Source organism: Schistocerca serialis, chromosome 4 (genome assembly GCF_023864345.2).
Source record: "Schistocerca serialis cubense isolate TAMUIC-IGC-003099 chromosome 4, iqSchSeri2.2, whole genome shotgun sequence".
NCBI classification, from domain to species: domain Eukaryota; kingdom Metazoa; phylum Arthropoda; class Insecta; order Orthoptera; family Acrididae; genus Schistocerca; species Schistocerca serialis.
The window spans coordinates 860,443,635-860,463,268 of NC_064641.1; the positions used below are offsets into that span (position 1 = coordinate 860,443,635).

The 19,634-nt window shown below is 36.8% G+C and overlaps 1 protein-coding gene across 1 annotated transcript in view; it reads right to left on the reverse strand.

Moving 5' to 3' along the window:
* LOC126473497 (hemocytin) overlaps positions 1-17,266 on the reverse strand; it is a 568,134-nt gene extending 550,868 nt beyond the window's left edge. Inside the window, exon 1 of the mRNA XM_050100583.1 lies at positions 17,156-17,266. Within this exon, the coding sequence (XP_049956540.1) occupies positions 17,156-17,241 (86 nt within the window). The 5' untranslated portion in view covers positions 17,242-17,266. The remainder of the gene's footprint in view (positions 1-17,155) is intronic.
* Between the last annotated feature and the right edge of the window lie 2,368 nt (positions 17,267-19,634).

The following is a 19,634-nucleotide window of genomic DNA, read 5'->3' on the forward strand; positions in this document are numbered from 1 at the left end:
TCTGCATTTTTCATAAACTCCAGCTATTTTTGAGATTGGTATGTGAGTTTGCTAACTACAAAAAAGTTCCTGGGAGTTTCAGGGAATCATAACTTTTAACCAAAGTTATTCTTTTGCCGTAGAAGATATCCCTTTGTTGCATGTTAATCACCTGATTTTTTAAAGGGGACTGGTAATACTTGTACCATAGCAGCTCCACAAATTACAAGAAATTAGCTTAAAGTTAATTGTTTACTGTTCTGTAAGACATTGTGATTGGCACAGTGTAGCCCAATCGTGCACCTAGAAGTCACCCTGGCTACTCTCATATGATGTGCACTGTCACACTTAATGCAAATGGATGCGTTGAAAGGGCTATTGTGAGACATGCACCACACATATATAAGATATGCCAAATACTATCTTCCCCTGTGTATACTGCCTCTTCTACAGGAAGAATAGGACCTGTCACCACTCGCCTACTTAACTATGAGTGGGCGAGTTGTAGGCATAGCAGCCTTGTACAAAGGAGGCAGGGACCACAGAGAACTCACAGTATGCTCATCCCCTAACCAATCAGTCTGAGGTGCTGTCTCATCTTCAACTGTAATTGAAACTGAGGCAGTGAGACTCATTCTACATGGGAAACTTTCTGTGTGTGATGTCAATGAGAGGTACATATGAATGGACAGAGGACTATCAATCATTGGCATTTCAAACTTCTGGAAAATACTGGTACCCCTTAGAGAAATGGCAGTGTGAGATGGGAAAGATCACGTTGTGCATTCAGTGGTTGTACCTGAAGGACTCATTCAACATGTTGAGGGGCCCATTGCGAGAATAGGGTGGGACCAACTACACACTTTGGTGCACACTGAAACAACAATGCTTGTTGACAGGGCTCTGCAGATCATTCCAGTGATTAAATTTCTAGGGATATGGAATGATCACTTAGATTAAATCATAGAAAAATGTGTGGCAGACTTTGGTTCATTGGTAGGACATCAGGAAAAATATCATCTATCTACAAAGTGGTTTGCAGAGTATAGACATAGAAATTTTGAAAAATTAGTACTTTGAAAGTATTTTGATCTGTTAATCTGCCCAGAACATTAACCTAAATTAGATTAAAAACAGTAAATTTCTGTTGCTCAATCTGTGAATGGGCATCTGGCCTAACTGCTGGTAGAGAGCAGTCTGTCATTCACTGTGGTAGTAGGAGAGGGAAGATGGTGAGCTCATTGCCGTGGTCACCTTTAACCCCAAGGGAAGATCCACAGTACTCAATTCGATAGCAAGCTGAGTGGACTTGGGGCTGTTCTGGGAGAACCAGAACAAGGAAAATTCCTACACCTACCCAGATTGACTCCAGGACCTCCAGAACTGTAGCCTAATTCTTTATCCACTAGAGCACCATGGCCACTTAAGTTAGGTCCATATTCATTAACTCACTCATCAGTTTTGGAAATTTCATAATTAATGGCAGCCTTCAAAGATGTGGAGCGAGTTCAGTTATACATTAACAGGCAGAAGCAGCCACTGAAAGCTGATACTATAAAGTTAACAACAAATTACGACCAATGTTAATGTAACATGCTAATAATGATGTGTAAAAAGAAAGATGATGAAACTTACCAAACAAAAGCGCTGGCAGGTCGATAGACACACAAACAAACACAAACATACACACAAAATTCTAGCTTTCGCAACCAATGGTTGCCTCGTCAGGAAAGAGGGAAGGAGAAGGAAAGACAAAAGGATATGGGTTTTAAGGGAGAGGGTAAGGAGTCATTCCAATCCCGGGAGCGGAAAGACTTACCTTAGGGGGAAAAAAGGACAGGTATACACTCGCACACACACACATATCCATCCACACATACACAGACACAAGCAGACATTTGTAAAGGCCTTTACAAATGTCTGCTTGTGTCTGTGTATGTGTGGATGGATATGTGTGTGTGTGCGAGTGTATACCTGTCCTTTTTTCCCCCTAAGGTAAGTCTTTCCGCTCCCGGGATTGGAATGACTCCTTACCCTCTCTCTTAAAACCCATATCCTTTTGTCTTTCCTTCTCCTTCCCTCTTTCCTGACGAGGCAACCATTGGTTGCGAAAGCTAGAATTTTGTGTGTATGTTTGTGTTTGTTTGTGTGTCTATCGACCTGCCAGCGCTTTTGTTTGGTAAGTTTCATCATCTTTCTTTTTAGATATATTTTTCCCACGTGGAATGTTTCCCTCTATTATATTCATATCATTAATAATGATGTGAATTACTTATAGATTACTTTATATATGGAAATTAATTCAGGCTTAAGTGTGTACTTTTGATTTTAAGATGCATTTACAAAGAAACAGAACATGATATATTTTTGAAAAATAATTGTGTACATTAACAATAGCTCTACTGAAGGAACATGATATATTTTTGGAAAATAATTGTGTACATTAACAATAGCTCTACTGAAGGAAAATTATGGTTATTTGTACACATGGAACATAATAAACAATCAAAATTATAGTCTCTACAGGTTATTTGCATGATCCCATATGTGGGGTAAAATTAGTAACAAGAATTCCCTGCTTGGAATGAAACTGAATACTAAGCACTTTTACTGCAAATCAAGTTGCTTTTTTTCCCCACTCTGGCACAGTATTCATGGTTCCATGTAACACATTTCTTAACAATGCACCCAGTGACAAAATCAACTGCTACTTTATTTGGAGTAGGATCTACTGCAAAATCCACACACATTTGGATCGATGTCTGTTTGTTCAGTGTTATCTTCCCCTTTAGAAGGTTTAGGGAAACAGTCCCTTTCTGAGAGTAATGTTTTGTAGTCTTTGAAATGTTGTCAGTATTTATGACCTGTGCCTCTTAATTCTGACTCAGTGCTCAGTACTATAATCAAGTTTCTTGGGAGACAACAATATGCTTCTTGTTGCACCCGGCTCCTCTCAGTTTTCACCTTCTACAGCTAGCTGCTGTAGTTGGTCACCGAATGTTCTCTGTGCTATTTCAGAAATCAGCTTTTCTGTGAGAATTGCATGCCAATTTAGTTGGAAAATTCCTGGCAGTATGAAATCTCCTGTGGCATTTGGGACAGCAGCTGATTTTCTCTAGGCTTGCTTCTAGAGAGAACCAAACTGTGTTTTCAGTATCACCTGGTATGAGTGGCTGAACACACATTGATGGCACACTCACATGTAGAAGTTGTTCAGTGGGTTAATAACTGACTTGTTGAAAGGCTGGAGTGCATGTTTTGTGTAGACGGGGATGCAAAAGGTGCAGTGTCATGTTCCATACAGCATTCAAGAGTATTGACTGATTTTGTAGGGTCTGGTGGCCATCCATCAAAGGCACTGCATGTCCCACTGTCTTGCATTTCAAATAAATGTTTTACACATGCACAAAATGCTTCTTTGTTAATGTAACCTGGTTCTGTCATCTGGACAAATATTCTGTCAGTAAACCTTTACAGAAGTCATTTTAAGCCAGATTTATTTGAAAACAGTGCAGAGAGGGATGAACATTCAAATAGCATTGCAGCAGGCCAATACAGTTGCTTGTTCTGCCTATTCCTCATGCTCCTTTGCCCTTTAGTGGCAATGACTCAAACAGGATTATAGTTACTGGGAGACAGACCAGTCTCATGAACTCCAAATATCATTTCACCTTTGTACAAGTTCAAGTCCAGCAACACTGATTCAAACTGGTTGTAGAAATCAGTGAACATTTTCCTTGTCAATCCAGAAACTTTGCACTCAGAAACGCTCAAAGGTATTCTTAGAGACAAAACTCCTACTGTCAATCCATAATTTCTGGAACCAGTCTTATCCAGTTGTTTTCTTGAAACAATGTTGACTTATCAGACATTCTGCATACCTGACAGCAACATTGTGTACATCCTGGAGGATGACAGTGATATTCCCTTAAGCCATAGCTTGAAGCCTCCCTGTTAAAACAGATTCTTGCTTATTTGTGGAAACAAGTTTTTTCTCTTTTTTAATGCATGTCAAGAACAGGAAAGAACTAAGTACTGCATCTTCAGAACACTATAGTTCCTGCTGCTGCATGCTGGGTTTGGCCTTGTTCCTGTTGTATCACGTAATCTGACCCTTTGTTTTCTGTTGTTAAGATACAACTCCACCCAGGCAAGAGGAATGCCTTTAAAGGCATAGCATTTTAGTTTCCCTAGAATTACTTTATGATCTACACATTTGAAGGCTTTGGCAAGATCATGGAAATTCAACAATAATTTTTCTTGTTTAGTTCTAAAAGAACTAAGTTCATGAGATTATATATTCCTTTCTTCCAATGAGATTATATGTTCCTGTATTCAACAGAGAAGCCTTTACAGAAGCCAAACTTAGTTGCTGAGAGGCTATTTTCAGAAAGGTGTTTCAATATTCCATTGTAGGATACCTTCTTAAAAACTTTTAAGAACATTGGAAGGGACAGATGGGTCCATAATTAAAAGCCATTTTAGCAAGGTATTCAAAAGTACTACCCTGCGCAGCTTAGGGTCTTTCACATGAAACACAAACTGCTTGTAGATTCTGTGGTGTAACTCGGGATTCTTCAGAATAACATACTCCACCTTTATCCTCTTAGGCCATTGAAAGATGTCCATGGTAACTGATGGTTTAGGTACTTTTGTAAGTGTCTAGACATCCCACTGAGGGCCATACTTTAGGTAGTTTGTAAATGTCGGGACATCCCACTGAGGGAGATATTATTAACATATGGACAGATGGTGTGCAAAGGACACCAGCTCTGGACACTAAGGCACGACTGTGATCATGCATCTCCACTGACTGTAGAGGTTGGCTTGTTCTTTGGACATCATGATTTGATGGTGCCTTGTAGGTCAAGGAGCAAACAGTTGTGTGCAAGTATGTAAATGGTCATAAAGAAAAATTGTTACAAGAACTCTCATTGATTCAATGGCTAATTTCAAAACAATACACATATATGTTGTAATCTGTCATGAGCTCCAAAGTAGAGTAGATGTGTTCAACCATTATTGTAACCGAAGCTGCACAAGAAAATAATTGTGTGTAAAATACAGACCAGTTGACGCAAAACAGTTTACATCATTTAGTAGCTTGGACAGACTGCAGATCTCTTCCAGCACCTGCACATTGCAACAAGGTGAAGAAATCCAGTGGCATATTTCAATGGCACTGTATAGCAGGATCACAAAGGTAATTAACTTTGAGGATGGTGACCAGAAACTATTAATGAAGTGTGACAGATCATACATGGAGCATAACCACACAACAAACAATAATTGGTAACACTTCATACTGGCACCCTAGTGCATGAAACAAATTAGGGGTGTAAAAACAAGGGAGCTTTTGGGAATTATTGAGAAGCTTTGACAAAAATAAGAGAAGAAAATATGACACTGCCCAGAGCAACCTAAGTCAATAACCAAATTAAATACTGTAAAATAAAAAAGCTGACACACACTGTAGCATCATGCAAAGTAATTTAAATACTTAAGAAAAAGTTTATTTGTCACAAAAGATTAGATAAAGGAGATTAGCAGTGAGGTCAACAGCAAAAGATATCTGCTTGCTTAAGTAACCTTTGTCATATGTGTGAAGAAGAATCTCATAGACAACACAGAAGAATTCCCTGTTGTGACTTTGAGACCACAGCTGCAGCAGTGATCAAAGGCTGCAGCAGCAGGCTGTGAGAGCCATCCAACACAACAATGGCACAGCTCTTCTTCACAGAGCAGCATCTGGCTAGCTGACTATGTGAAGAGTATGCAGCAGGTCATCGCTACATTCTCTAGCCTATGTGGAACTCACCGGCAATGCAGCACAGCTTGCTGTGCACCCAATTAGGTGAGTTGCTAACAGTCCCAATCTAACTTTTTAAGTAATTCATTATATGAAAAATTTTAGGGACATATTTCATGGGAGTTGAAATGAGTCACAATATTTCAGTGCTGTTAAGGGAATATGATATTGTCATTACTGTTTGCCTGTTCCTACCACAAAATGTAAAAGTTAACATCTTTCATGAAAGTTGAGGCAGAGAAACTAAAAAATTACCAAATAGTCTCAAAGACACCAAACAAGAGTTATCTAATAGTGTAAAATCCACCAAAGAAGAGTTGTTAAATGACATTAAAACCTTTGGAGAAGTGTTGTCAAATGACATTAAAACCATTAAAACTGAGTTGTCAAATAGTAATACAGATTTAAAAACACAAGGGAAGGAGGGAGCTATGAAAGAAGATAAAATTTATAATATAGAAACACTAATATTAAATTTGTGTTATGTACTTTTTTAAGAACTGATAATGAAACCAGATTAAAGCAATATGACAGACATTTGATGATGAGCTACCGAGGGTAATCAAGAAACCACGGGGAATATACATTCCCATGTGCCAAGAAGTCAGCACAAGACATTAATATTTTGTTTGAAATACCATCATAGACTGCTTTTCAGGTATCTAATAATTACTGTGATCTATTTTACAGTTGATTTGACAAAACTGACATCTGCTGCTACCAGCAGCCTGTCTCAATACAGCTAAGTGATTTGCTTTCTATGCTCCATTTTATGTCTCTGGGTAGAACGTTCAGATATTGTGAAAAGAAGATAAACTAACTATTGAAGAGAATAAAGATGTCTCTAAAAGTAGTTTCATTAATCATCAAAGACCTTCAAATCATTTTGGAAGATGTATGTATGAGAGACAAGCCTCACAACAATGAGATCTGCTCAGTCACCATGATCTGTTGCCTACAATACACTTTCAAAGCTCCAGAAAGACAACTAAACAATTTTTAAGTAGGATTTTCAAAGGGCACATGCTCCTTACAGCAGATATTCAATATGAAATTTAAAATCTTTCCTCAGGTACTGAATTCCAGAGAGTTTCTGTAATATTTTTGAGTTCTATAAGCAATTTGATAGAGAAGCCCTACACAGAGTATTGGAAAATTTCGTGTTACATCTATACTGGCGTGTGTCATCCTTGAAACAAAATTTAAAACAACTCATGACTGATATCTCTAAGGTTTTCAGGTTGTTAGATAATAAGTCAGTGTACCTAAATTCATCATTAACCAGATCCTCTAGTAACTGGTTAGAATTTAGAATGAAAGATTACAAGAATACCAAGACCACCTATAAGCTTAAACATAGGTCTACTTGCTAATATCACTACTAATATAAATACTACTTTTTTTGTCCACTCCCTTCTCGCATATGAAATCAATAGGACCAATAATGGATGATGTAAGGCTAACAATAAAGATATTTAAATATTCCTGTATAAGAAGCTATCAATAGAATTATACAGCCTAAAAGAAGACATAGCAAAATCAATTTTTCCCAAATTTTAAATTGTTAAGATATGAAGGATTCTAGAGTATAAACAGTAAGAGAACATAACTGAACAACTGAAATGGTATGAAAAAAGGAAACAAGAGACATAAGGATAAAATGAAAGAACTTAAACATCTACTATACAGCTGTGATATTCAACACTCACTGGCGAATAATGAAATGTTATATCTCATCTGTACTGTTATGGGGATTGAAGTCATAGACAATACAAAAATTCACCCATAAGTAGCCTAAAGGCATTTGAAATGTGAATGTACCACCATATGTTAAGATCTCATAAACAGATTACGTGATCAATGACAAAGTTCTTCGACTAGATTTCTGGAAAGCATTTGACACAGTGCCACATTGCAGGCTGTTAAACAAAGTATGAGCATATATAATAGGTTCATAGAAATGTGGGTGACTCGAATACTTCTTAAGTTACAGGACCCTGTACATTGTCCTCAATGGGAAGTGTTCATCAGAGGTTTTGTCAGGAGTGCCCCAGGGAAGTTGTTCTCTGTATACATAAATTATTTGGTGGACAGGGTGGGCAGCAACCTGCAGTTGTTTGCTGATGATGCCATAGTGTATGGTAAGGTGTTGAAGTTGAGTGACCATAGGAAGATACAAGATGACTTAAGCAAAATTTCCAGTTGGTGTGATGAATGGCAGCCAGCCCCAAATGTGGAACAACATAAGTTAATGCAGATGAGTATAAAGATCAAAGCTGTAATGTTCAGATGCAGTATTACTAGTGTCAGTCAAGTCATTTAAATATCTGGGCATAATGTTGCAAAGCAATATGAGGTGGAATGAACATATGAGAACAGTGGTACGGAAGGCAGATGGTCGATTTCAGTTTATTGGAAGACTTTTAGGAAGGAGTGGTTCACCTGTAACGGAGACCACAAATAGGAAGCTGGTGTGACCTGTTCTTGAGTACTGCTTGAGTGTTTGGGATTGGTACCAGTTCGTATTGCAGGAAGACATAAAAGCAATTCAAAGGCCATGTAAGCTCACTGGACCAAACATTTTTCTCACAACAGTGTGAGACATATTCATGAGCCTCAGTGGTGTGGTGTGACATGGACCATATAAAGTCCTGACATAGGAGCCATCAGTTACTGCCCTTAACAACGCACTGGTCAACCAAACCGCATGGATGCTGCTAGATTTGTTACCGGTAGGTTCGAACAACACATAAGTGTTACAGAGTTGCTTTGTGAACTCAAATGGGAATCCCTGGAGAGAAGGCAATGTTCTTTTTGAGAAACACTGTTGGGAATGTTTAGAGAACTGGCATTTGAACCTGACTGCCCCCAACATACTTCGAGCATAAGGTCCATGAAGACAAGATATGAGAAGTTATGGCTCATACAGAGGCACATAGACAGTCATTTTTTCCTCACTTTATTTGTGAGTGGAACAGGAAAGAAAATGACAAGTAGTGGTACAGTGTACCCTCCGCCATGCACTGTACAGTGGCTTGCAGAGTATCTATGTAGATGTAGATGTAGATGTAGATGCAGATGCAGATATACCCTGTAGCCCTAGTGGAACTTTGTATGACCTTCAATAATTTAATAATTACATGTTAGCTGCCAATAAAAATAAATGTACCGAATAAAGGTAATAGCCAGCCAAAATATATAATATTTACATTTGTAAGCTCACTGGAACAAACATTTTTCTCACAACAGTGTGAGACATATTCATGAGCCTCAATAATATCAGTGGTGTGGTGTGACATGGAGCGTATAAAGTCCTGACATAGGAGCCATCAGTAAGTGCCCTTAACAATGCACTGTTCAACCAAATCACATGGATGCTGTCCCTTATGTTAACTGTTTTGTTGCAAGTGGTCCTACAAATCTATAGTATTTGTAGACCACTCTGCATGTGAACTTGTTCCTGAGACAGACACAGCTTTAGTTTAATGACTATGAACTTCATCACCTTTGAAAACAGGGATGGTAATGTTATGGCCCTTGCTAAAATGGTAAGCAAATAGGATAACTTCATTGTGTTTCTTCAAGCTTTCTTGGTGGATCGAATATTCCATCATTTTTTGGAAGTGTATTTGAGTTAATAATATCCCAGATGCACATTCAAAAAAATGATGGAATATAGAATAACTTCATTGTCCAACATCTCAGTGTATCTGTTCTAGTTCAAAGTGCCTGTGATCTTAATCAAAGGACCAATATCCAAGTAATTAAAACATAACAAAGCCTCCTCCAACCTGCAATTCTCAACACAAAACAATGAACTGGTAAGTGCTCAATGGAGCAATTCCAAAAAAATTGTCTGTAACCTAATGATATTCCATCAGAATGTCCACTCTCTAGGCAATAAATTAATGAAGCTAGAAATAATACTTTCATATTAATTAATAAATGCTTTTGTCATATGTCCAAATGAACACTGGCTCAGGGAGGATATATTAATAACTGAGTGGTGGGGACTGCATCACCCTTAACAAAAGAAATAGAGTCAATACCTATAGACCAACTTAATTATTGTATACAGAAAAGGATTTTGGAATGTCAGCTTTAGAAATACCAGCATTCAGAATAACTGTAGCATGCCTATACACCTATACATGTCTCCTGATGGAGACATAAAAACTTTCCTCAAGGCCTAGAAAATACTTTAATGCAAGCTATAAAAAATAGGCAACCTATACTGTTTGTGGTGATTTAAAGATAGGCTTTAGCAACAACTGAGATCATGAATCTGTTATTGTCTCAAAAGCTAGAAATCACAGTACATTCCTCTATATGAGAAACATCTTGTGCAAAGTCCAGTAGAGATCTAATAATAGTTAATGTGAATCAGAGCTGATTCAAATCAGAAATACTTAAAGCAGGAGTATAAGACCATTATGTCTAGACCATAAGTCTCCACCTGGAAAACAATAACTCACAGAATATCAAACCAACAATGTGCAAAAGTAGCTTTTACTGTGATAAGGAAGTTGAATAATTTAAGAATTATTTAAAATAAGAGTCATGGGGGGAAATTTATAGTACAGCAAGTAAATCCAGTAAATTTAATACATTCATAAATGCAATTAAACAATATTTTGATATACCTCTACTTCTTAAAAATATGAAGTTAAAAATAATGTATAGAAACAGCTGGATCACTCCTGATACAAGAAAATCATGTGCTTAGGAAAGATTCCTCTAAGTAATTTCCAAAATAGGCAATACAACACTTCAGTTTGATAGATATTTTAGAAAGTATAAAGAATTATTCAGGAAAATAATAAAAGTGTCAAAATGTAGGAAAATGACAGATGCATAAGAATGCAACTAATAAAACAAAAGTTGTTTGGCAATGAAATAACAAAAAGAATAGTGGTAACATACAGTAAAATGAAAATTCCCAACTATCCAGCAACCCAATACATGTAACTAAAATGTGTAACCTTTTTTTGTAAATATAAATGAAAAAACCTTGTTGAGTAAAATATCGCTCATAAAAATTACACACATCTGAGGGGGCAGGTATACAGAACCCTATTTCTCTTGCCAATGGATGTATAGAAAGTACAGCAATAAATTAAGCTACCAAAAACAAAATACACCACAGGAATAGATAATATACCATATCTGATTATAAAAATATGCTGAGATAATCAGTGAACCATCAAATTATCTTACAAATTTATTTACTTATTTATTTATTTGTTCTTCCCTACTTGTATCTTTCCAGATTAAGCATAAAAATTACAAAAAAGCTGTGAAGTGGTGGCAAATTACAAACCAGTTTCTCTACCGTTGATCTTTTCAAAAATAGTTGATTTTTTTATGAAACATCTTCAGATTTTTTACATAAACACAACATGTTAATAGAAGCCCAACATGGATTTAGAAGGAATCACTTGGCTGAAACAGCTGTGTCTTCTTTTCTGCATGAAACATTGCAGGCAAAATATAGGCGCAGTCACGTTTTGAGCATATTTCTATATTCATCAAAGGCTTCTGATCTCATCAGGCACAGTAAGCTTCTCAGGAAAATAAAGAATTTAAGTATTAGGGGAGCAGTATATAACTGGATTAAACTCAAACTCCATCAAGGAAAACACTTTATTGAGGTAACACATGAAGAAAGAGATACAATTAAAACCAACCAATGAGATCTATCAACAATGAAACATGGTGTTCCCCGAGGACCCTTATTGGAGCTAATCTTGTTTCTATTGTGTGTAAACAACTTAAACATGAACAATGGTAATGATAAAATATACACATATGCAGATGACATGAGCATCTTAATAATGGGAAATGTGAAAGAAATATTAGAAGAAAACATTAAAGCCATCATGGAGAACATAACATATTACTTTGAGGCAAACAACTTGTTTATGAACTTGAAAAAAATTCATTTACCACACAGAATAGGACCAACTAGCCCCCTTATTGAAATAAATAGCCAATCAATTATGAAAAGAGAGAGTACAAAATTTCTAGGCTTATGGATACAACAGAACATGAAATGGGATTCACATACAGATCAAATGTGCAGAAAATGAAGCAAGACTTGCTTCATTATAAGAAGACTAAGGAACTGCACCTCATAATAAGCTCGGGAGTACATATTTTGTTTGTGCTCACTCAATACTGAAATATGGGATAGTATTTTTAGAAAACTATGTAAAAAGTCAGCAATCTTAAGTGCTGAAAAAGATAATTAGATTAATGTTAGAAGCACATCAAAGGACATAATGCAGAGAATTATTTAGAGAAAATAAAATTCTCCCACTTCCCTGCATGTACATATTATAAAATGTAATTAACATGAAATAAGCTGAACAGTAGTGATTTTTGTACCTCTCATACTGAATCTATGCACAGATATTATACAAGACAAAGAAATTCATACATATTCAGCAGACAGAATCGGCATTATTCCGAAAAGGGCCTACTCCATCCTACCATCAATGTGTATAATGCTTTATCATGACACAAAAATCATAAAAAACAATAAATTCATATCATCAGTAAAAGATTACTTGGCTGAGAACAGCTTGTATTCTCTGATGGAGCAGCTAATAAAACAAGACTGCACCATCTTTTGATGCAATATTAGTAACCTAAATAATATGATATTATTTCTGGTGCTATGCAAAATGTTTGTAGTGCTTAAGGACTGCTCCAATGTCTACTGTAATACTGTACAACACTACATGTACAGAAACATTAAATAAATAAAATGAATGCATGCAGATCGCTCAGAAGACTTCCTAATGTGTTAAATAAATGCAATAACATATAGCATTCAAATGACTATTTATCAATTGATTGAAGAAGTGCAGTGCTGATGTATCCACAAATTCCAGCATTGTAGGTAAGTGATTTTTGCCAACAGTACCACCCATCATGGTCATCTTTCAACTGCATTTTCAACACTAATTCCTCATGTCTACATCTACATCTATATTCTGCAAAGCACCATGAGGTGCACTACAGAGAGTACGTCCCATTGAGCCAGTTATTTGAGTTTCTTCTCTCCCATTCAGGTATGGAGCCTAGGAAGAATGATTGCTTGAATGCCTTTGTGTGTGCAGTAATCTTATCCTCATGATCCCTATGTGAGCAATATGTAGGGGGTTGTAGTATATCCCTAGATTAACCATTTGAGGCAGGTTCTTGAAGCTTTGTTAATAGACATTCTCTGGATAGGTTATATCTGTCTTCCAGAATCTGAGAGTTCAGTTCTTTCAGTATCTCTGTGACAGTCTCTCACAGATTAAACAAAACTGACGACCATTCATGCTGCCCTTCTCTGCATGTGTTCAATATCAGTATCCCCTCTTAGTCATATGAAGGGCTTATTTCAATAGTGGTACAAGTCCACTTTTTTAAAAAAATGGAGTTATCCTCACGTACATACTCACACAAGTCATTTTTAATTTATTTGTATTGTGGGATAGCTCCAGCTTCACCCTGCTGCCAACAGAGAGCACTCCAATGCTGACGCATTAGAGAAACAAGCAGGAATTTAGTTCAGTAGTGGTACAAGACTGTGTGCTTTTGCGCATTGCAGCCTGTTGCCATTTCTTGTCAAGATGATGGATTCAGAAGCATTATCAAGTGACTGTGATACAATTGATGATCCAGATTTTCAAACGATTTCAGGTAAAAAGAATATACTTACTTTTCTCTCAGCATTATAGACATTTTGTTCCAAAAAAGGAATATGCAAGAATGGCCATGTTGACAATAAAAATGGAAAATGAGGGTGTCCATCTTAATGTATTTCACATATACATATGTTTTCAATCATATGTTGCTGTATAAATCATAACTTGTGTTACTTTCTGTCTAGATACCAGTACCGATGACAGTGAAACTTCCAGTGAAAGTGGAAAAAATGACAAAACAGAAGACACTGTTACTGATGCCTATGCGAACGGCGCAGCTGCAAATTGGCAGACAAAAAGGAAGCATACTCGAAGCAAGAAGGGTGCAAGGAAAACGGACACACATGAAAAGTGTATTCGAAAGAAAAAAAGGAACACTGTGGAGCTAGAAGTCACAGCAACTGGTAAAATAAATCCTCCAAAAACATTTCACAATGTGGACTGCAGTTGAGCACGTAAATGTTTCAATAAAGTTTCAGAGGATGAGAAGACGTTATTTGAAAATTTCTGGGCTATGGATGATATTAATCACCAAAATAGTTATCTGAATGGTTTATGCATGTATCATTCAGTTAACCGCCGACAGCCAAGAGATGGCTCTGGTTCTCAGAAAAGCTGTATTTATGAATATCGATTACATGTGAATGGAAATTGTACAATAGTATGCAAGAAGTTTTTCTTGAATACTTTGGACATTTCTAATGGACGACTCTGTAGGCTTTTAACAAAAAGCAAGGAAGAAGGTACACCTCACTTTCATGGAAGGGGGAAACATCAGAACAAATTCTCTGTACCGGAAGGTCTGATCAATGATGTAAAGGAACACATCAAAAGCTTTCCAGTTTATGGGAGCCATTATGCAAGAAGGATAATCCCCACAAAAGATTTTTAAATCCTGAGCTGTGTGTGGCCAAAATGTATAATTTGTACAAAGATAAATGCGTATCTCAGAATAAAGAAATTGTGGGGAGCACATCTATCAAAAAATCTTTAACAAAGACTTTAACCTGTCATTTCGACCAACAAGAAAGGACACTTGTCCTTTTTGTGACAAACTGAGCTATGAAATGGATGCTGCTACCAATGCAGAAGAAAAAAGAAAGCTTCAAACTGGACAGAAGCTTCACCTTAGGAGGGCTGAAGCTTCAAGAACAGCAATGGCTACAGACACAGCACGTAGTGAAGAGGCAGATTCTCAGGTGTTCGTGTTAACCTTTGACCTGCAAAAAGCAATTGCATTTCCTAAACTGACAACATCAATATCGTACTACAAAAGAAACATATAAAGGGGTATACTTTTGGTTGCCACAATTTAACTGAAGGCAAAATCCATATGTATTTTTGGGATGAAACATCTGGATCAAGGGGTTCACAGGAAATTGGTACCTGTTTATTGAAACATATCGAAAAGTGTGTCACTTCTCAGAAACAGGTAGTTGCATGTAGTGACACATATGGTGGGCAAAACAGGAACATAAACATTGTCCCAACACTAATGGAAGTGACACATAACATGTTTATGTACAATATTCAATTTAATTTATTTCAATAGTGGTAAAGCTCCATTAGCTCCACTTTTCTGCCTATAATGCTGCTGAAATTAATGATCCAAACAAATAGAAAGAAAGGTTCATATCCACCAACAATATTTCTGGTATCTCAACTGCAGATTTTTCAGTGCTCATTTAACTTTAGGACTTTGTATCTCAGAATGAGCAAAACTGGACTTGTACCACTATTGAAATAAGCCCTTCAAATTTGGCATGGGTCTCACACACTTGAGCAATATTGCAGAACTGGTCACACAAGTGATTTGTAAGCGATCTCTTTTGTAGCTAGTAAGCTCATAGGATATGATGTAGTTATACATCTTCAAATTCTGCCACTTCCTTCACAGCAAATCTTTTGGTGCCCCCAAAGACAGTCAGTCCATGTGCTACTCCATTACATCACCTTGTGATCTGTGTTATACACAGAAAATGAAAGAGGTTGAACTATCCCTGTGAACACTCTAGGCGCTAATCTACACTCACACATAGACAGTCAGTATCGTACATCAATCTCTCTCGTCTGTAGACATCTAGAGCTACTGCTAATACTAACACGCCAGTTGATAATTTCTGGATTAGTGAACACTACACTTCATTCAGTAAGATACCTTTTTTATAAGATAGTAATATGATTGACAAAAACCAGGAAGGAAAGTCAAAGAAGTAATATAGGATAAAGTCAGCAACAGAAGATATAAGACGAATGAAAGGACAGTTCTGAACCTGTGAACTTGTAAAGAAAATAGTTCATAATTTTGAGACAGTTGTGTAGTACAGTCACAACTGTAACTGACATTATTACCAGGTGTCATGTTTTATTATTGCAGGTAAAAAGAGGAATGACAAGTACTTATTGCAAAGGGAATGTAGTGTTGATCATATCTCCTTTTCATTTGTTGAAGTAGCATGGTATAAAATAAAATAAAAGTTCTGAACAGCCCAGGGATGAAGCTGTTAATATTCATAGATAAGATAGAAAGAAACTAAATAAACATAAAATTTTAGTTCTAACTGAATTTGATTTAGAGTCAGTCAAAAATAAAGCACTTGTAATGGACAAAAGATATAAAAGCATCATACTAGGGATCAGACTGAGAAAAATAAAACACAAATGAGTAGATTTTGTTGCACAAATCATGTTAACTAAAATAAGCAAATCAAGTCTGGAACAGCATAAATTACAACAATAAACGTCAAAATTGTTCTGAAGCAAGGAAGTACACCACAAATGATAAAGACAAATGCCAGCCATTGATGTGGGACAGAGAAAATTTCTTAAATTACACACTTGATACAAAGTATAAGTATGTAAAACATGGCACCTGTATTTAAAATTTGATATTTCTGAATAAAGGTAAAAGTTAAGGAGATATCCAAATTACAAACTATGCAATTTTACAACAAACTTTGGGAGAAGGTGATAAAAATAAATTATGGAGGGCATACAGGAAAGAATTGCCCAAACAAATAAAATTAAAAAAGCAATTTACAGTCATATTATTTTAAATTAAATAATAATGTTTAATGTTCTTTGCAAGGAAAGTGATGAGTGAATGAATTAATATGAGGAGATAGTGGGTAACAATGAACACTGTCTCAGAGTTTCCCTCAAAAATGAAAAGTATCTCAACTGCCACAAGAGAATCTGTTTTGTGAAACCTCTGTTTCATAAATATGTTCACACTATTGTTTTTATGCACATACATATGGATGCAGTTGTGTGTGAATCAAGTAGATGGTATGAATGAAGTGTACATAGCAATAATAGAGGTCTTCTTAACTAGAAAGTGAAAGATTAAACCAATAGAGGTGGGGAAAGTCCATAATACAAAAGAAATTGGGCTTAAAGTTCAATAAAAATAGAAATTTGTAGCATAGTATAAGCAATCCACATACCAAAAATTAGTCCAAGACACAGCAATACATTTTCTTAACTCAGATTCTGTACAGAAAATATATGACATTCTCACAACAGCTTTTCATAATGCATCTATTCTCTAAATGGACAACATCTCAAGAGCAACAGGTTTCGAAGTTAATTAAAACCTATATTTTCCATTATAACATTCAGGAAATAATCAGTAGTTAGCAACATTAGAACAGCAAAAAGTACTCACACATATGTGCAGTGCACAACATGTGCCACAACCAATAGCAAACACAACTCCAACACCTGCACTGCCGAGCGACAGTGCCCTGCCATTGCACACGACACAGTGCTCTGGGAGCAGTCGTGATGCAGAATGACGGGCCTGGAGACTGGCTTGTTGGCTGTGGCAGGCTGGCTTACAGGAAGGTGCTATCACTCAGCTTATCAGCACCAAGTGGTCTGCTGCCAGACCACCTGGGGCTCCGGATGTGGTGAGATGTTGTGCTCAAATCTGCACTTGCATATCTCACTCCATTGCCTGCTGGATACTTCTGTGTGGCCCTTAAATGCCTCACCTCTAAATACATTGAATATAGTTCAATAATTCTCCTGATGCTTATTGCTCTTTACAGTCATATTGCTGGTAACAGAACATTGAATAATGAAGCTACAACTTATTTCACCACTGGGACTGATATTAATGTGTGTTGCAAGTGGAGAGTTAATTTTTCATAAAAGGGAGATGTCAATAGTTACCCTAATATGGAACAAGTGATTCAACTGCCTCATTCATCCTTTCATTTGTCTTGTTCTCCAGACCCTATAATCAGGGAGAATGAGTGAGGATGTACGTAGCAAAAGACAACCAGGGGAAGAAACTACATCTATACACTATCTTAACAATAAAATATTGCCATACTAGTATATACTTGTGCTTACAAAGCTAAATTTACCACAGCAAATTCAGAAGGAAAGTTGATACACTGACAGATGAAATAGCTATTGTTTATCATTTACTGCTAGCGTAATATTTACATGAATATATTGATATTTTTCAAAGAATATTGGTTATCTGTATATATTACTATAAAAAACTTGAATATGGATGTCACTGCCATTTGTTATGTAGCTATTAGGAATCAGTTACTCTTGAATCTAGGTAATTAGATAAATTTGTGTTACAGCCAGGCTCAGACAACAGCACCCAGACCGTACTGGGGACCATTACTAAGAAGGTACTGACTGCGCAGCCATGCATCTCTCTTGTGGCCACTCTAAATGGCAGTCAAATGTCATCTTGTGTGCCTACTGGCTGGCCATACACAGATATAACAAAGCCTACAGTGCTGACTGGATACAACTTTAATCTCTACCTACCAGTTTGTTGGGTTGGTTGCATAGGATCTTGGCTGTCATCTTTTGGATACTTTCAGGCTTGTGATAGTGGTGCACAAATTTCAAAACAAAAATAACAGAGGCAGGCTTGCTAAAAGCAAAATCAGAAAATATATTTGAGTTTCTCCATGTCAATCTGGTTATTTTCAAAAGAGTCCATGTTGAAGTGTGTACTTTGTTTGGCATGCCTTTTAAAGTGGCGTTGAGAATTTAACACTTATGTTATAATTCTATGGAGATGAGCTATTCTAAAATTTTTGAAAACTCCTAGACAGCACCAACAACAGCAAGAAAATCACTATCAACAGTAACAGTAGCAATGTTGAGGGCAAATGTAGCTCTTATACATCTCCATCTATATGACTGCACTGCAGTTCATAGTTAAATGCCTGGCAAACTATTTCTCTGCCATTTCACACCCAAACAGCTTATGGGAAAAAGAAACACTTAAATCTTTCCATGGAAGCTCTGGTTTCTCTTATTTTATTACAATGACCTTTTCTCACTATGTAAATGGTAACCAACAAAATATTTTTGCAGTTGGAGGAGAAAGTGGATGGTTAAAATTTCCTGAAAAGATCCTGCTGCAATGAAAAACGTGATTGCCACCCAAACTCACTTATCACACCCATGACTCTCTCCTATTTTGCAATAATACAAAACAAGCTGTGTTCTTTGAACTTTTTTTATGTCCTCTTGTTAGTGTAAATCTCAGCAACATCACATCCAGGCCCATCAGTCTTTTCTTGAGAAGATAACATACTTTGTTTTTCAACCCTACAGGTTAACATGCAGATGCAGATACTCTATCCTGGCTGTCCATGAACACAGATCTGACTTTTAATTCACAAAAGGCTGCACAGATGACTCAAATTATGGAGCAGTTACCTACTGAAGCAGTTTGTGTTGCATGGCCTGAGAGGCAGGGCACTCCCACTGCTTCCACCTAGTATATTCTGCATTTTGTTCAACAAATTTGATCCGAATAGTGAGGTCTAACTGAAAACCCCATACTTATTGCTCACTTTTACAGTGGCTGGTGATAATTAAAGAGATACTTATTCTGAGTAGCAACCAGAGCATTGTATGGTCATTGCTTCACCCCTAGAGGTCTGTGTATTTACATTGCTGCAACATGTCTACCAGTGAAAAGTCTGCTTGTTATTGTATACTAGCTCACTATGTCATTTCATATGGACTCTTTGCAATGGCTCTTGATCATCATTTCTTGAATATGTGCAGGCTTTTGGTAGTGTGCAGTTGATAACCATAAGGGCTCAGACTTGTGTTTGAATTTGCTTATGGTTTTCCTGCCATTCCTGAAGATTTTG